At 41.6% G+C, this 2,621-nt stretch overlaps 1 protein-coding gene across 1 annotated transcript; it reads left to right on the top strand.

The window, feature by feature from the left end:
• Positions 1–418: 418 nt before the first annotated feature.
• On the top strand, positions 419–1,581 carry LOC114694790 (pseudouridine-5'-phosphatase-like). The gene has a single exon (XM_028871844.2). It carries the CDS (start codon positions 488–490, stop codon positions 1,187–1,189), a length of 702 nt encoding a protein of 233 aa, XP_028727677.1. The 5' UTR covers positions 419–487; the 3' UTR covers positions 1,190–1,581.
• Positions 1,582–2,621: the final 1,040 nt, after the last annotated feature.

Below are 2,621 nucleotides of genomic sequence, written 5' to 3'. Positions count from 1 at the left end.
TCTAATTTTTGATAAAATAATTTAATTACCCAGAGATCTGTTTCCATTTTCAGACATTTGCCATGTTTTCATTTTTAAATTGATAGTCTTATGTTGTTTTATTTTGTGAATGAAACTGCAGGGCCTGTTTTATTCAATTAAGGAAGAAGTTACTCCTTGCATTCTCCCTCCTTCGGCTTCCACATTTGCTTCCTCATTCATTCCAGATAGATTCATTTCTACCACCCAGCTAAATCCATGACGAGACCAAGGTGTTCATAAATAAAGCATTATGATGTTTATCCCCTATATTATTATTATTATTATTTGCTTTCTCGCTTCTTGTTTAGTGTGTACCAGATGATTTTGTTAAGTTCATGACTCTCCAGGCTTCTTGAATTGTCCGCTTACCATGGAAATACATCACAGAGGGCCACAACACGCATGCGTAGGACAAGCTGTCTGGGCATGCGCTCCACTCTGGGCTCTGCCCCTCCACTACCCCGCTATGGCAGAGGAGGTTCCTGCGCTCCAGTTTCGGCCGGTTACACACTTGATATTTGACATGGATGGATTGCTTCTGAATACTGAAGATTTATATACCGAGGTGATTCAAGAAATATGTGATCGCTATGGGAAGAAATACACCTGGGATGTCAAGTCCCAGGTCCTGGGGAAGAAGGCCCCGGAGACCGCAGAGATCATAGTACAGTCCCTGCAGCTGCCCATAGCCAAAGATGAACTACTGGAGCAAAGCCAAGCGAAGCTGAAGGGGGTGCTGCCCACAGCTTCCCTCATGCCAGGAGCTAATGATTTGATCCACCACCTGCAGAAAAAGCACCTACCCTTTGCCCTGGCCACCAGCTCCGCGTCCTTCACCTTCCAAATGAAGACCAGTAGACACAAGGAGTTCTTTGGTTTGTTCCATCACGTCGTTCTGGGAGATGATCCCAAGGTAGCGAAGGGCAAGCCAGCCCCAGACATATTTCTTACCTGTGCCAAGAGGTTCTCTCCTCCCCCGGCTCCAGAAAACTGCCTCGTCTTTGAAAATTCTCCAAATGGTGTGGAGGCAGCCGTGGCCTGTGGGATGCAGGTGGTCATGGTTCCTGATAAACACTTGAGCACCGACCTGACGAAAAAAGCCACCCTGGTGCTGGGTTCCCTACAGGACTTCCAGCCTCAGCTGTTTGGTCTGCCTGCCTATGACTGAGGGTAAAGGGTGAACATGCCACTGTGGGCCTCGTGGAACTCAAGACTGGTTTATGACCCTCATGGCTGAGGGGAAAAGTTAGAAAAAGCAGCAGCATCCAGATTGTAACCTTCATAGTCCCTGCAGGCTATAAAGTTGGCCGTTCCATTATTTACCTGGCCTCCTCTGTGATTTGTTCCCGGTTTGACAATGAAGAGAAAGCGAGAGAGAACCCAGGCAGTTACCATCTAAAATAAAGCCGACTGGATATGCAACAAAGGGAATGTGCGTGCATGGATATACACGTGAATATACCCACTGTGTGATTGCACATGTGTATGTTCACGGATATATATGCGTATATGTACATTATATCATTTTCCCAAATAAAATAAAAATCACACTTAATGTTTTCTTCCTGTTCATTTTAGTCTTTGTGAACATTGACATTTGGAAAATATAAACTACTTATTCATACATGGTTATATATCTATATGTGTATATAAACATGTACATATATATATATATATATATATTATACATTGTTTCTAGTCCTTCAGAGTTGACATTAACAGTGCAGTGCTAACTGATGAATGAGATGGTCATTCTGTCTGCTCATTAGCTTGAGTGTGTTATTGGAACTTTACTCAGTGTCTTACTGAATGTGTCTACACCATATACCTTCCATGTACATCCTAACCTATAATGAAGAATGTTTCTACCTCAGAAAAACTACTTATGAATATGAATTTTGTATTTTAAAAATTTATTTTGTTACATACTTATAAATATGTGTACCTATACAATTTATACATATAAATAAAAAGTTAAATTATATACTTATATATACAAATAATATATATAAATGTATATAATAAGTAAATTGTATGTTTATTGAGACAGGGCACTACCATATAGCCCTGGCTGTCCTGGATCTCGCTCTGTTGACCAGGCTGGCCTTGAACTCACAGAGATCCAACTGCCTCTGCCTCCTGAGTGCTGAGATTAAGGGCGTGTGCCACCATTCCCAAACTGATGTGTTTTATTTTTAAATTACATGTATGTATGTGTGTCTTTGGGGGGGTATGTTCATGTGAGTGCAGGTGCCTGCAGATTCCAGAGAGAGTGTCAGATTCCCTGGAGCTGGAGTTCCAGGCAGTTGTAAGCTGAGAGATGTCAGTTCTGGGAAGCAAACACAGATCCTCTGCAAGAACAGAATGCACTCTTAACTGCTGAGACATCTCTCCAGTCCCTGATACTACACTTTCCAAGTAAATTTGTTTGTTTGTTTGTTTATAGTTTACTTTTGATAGCTGTTTGGTAAGACTGAGAGCTTGGCAGGACTGAACTGACACTCTTGTTACCTTTATGCTTCTATAGATTGGCTTAGCCTTTGGAATTCAGCTACAATCTGCCAGAGTAAAATCATGAAAGGAATTGAAATGCAAAATAC

The sequence above is a fragment of the Peromyscus leucopus genome, chromosome 19, assembly GCF_004664715.2.
Source record: "Peromyscus leucopus breed LL Stock chromosome 19, UCI_PerLeu_2.1, whole genome shotgun sequence".
In the NCBI taxonomy this organism is placed as follows: domain Eukaryota; kingdom Metazoa; phylum Chordata; class Mammalia; order Rodentia; family Cricetidae; genus Peromyscus; species Peromyscus leucopus.
Note: the sequence above shows the minus strand (reverse complement) of the source record. Positions and strands in the feature narration are given on the sequence as shown.

Coding starts and splice junctions, on each gene's coding strand:
- LOC114694790 (XM_028871844.2), top strand. CDS start 488: ATGGCAGAGGAGGTTCCTGCGCTCCAGTTTCGGCCGGTTACACACTTG.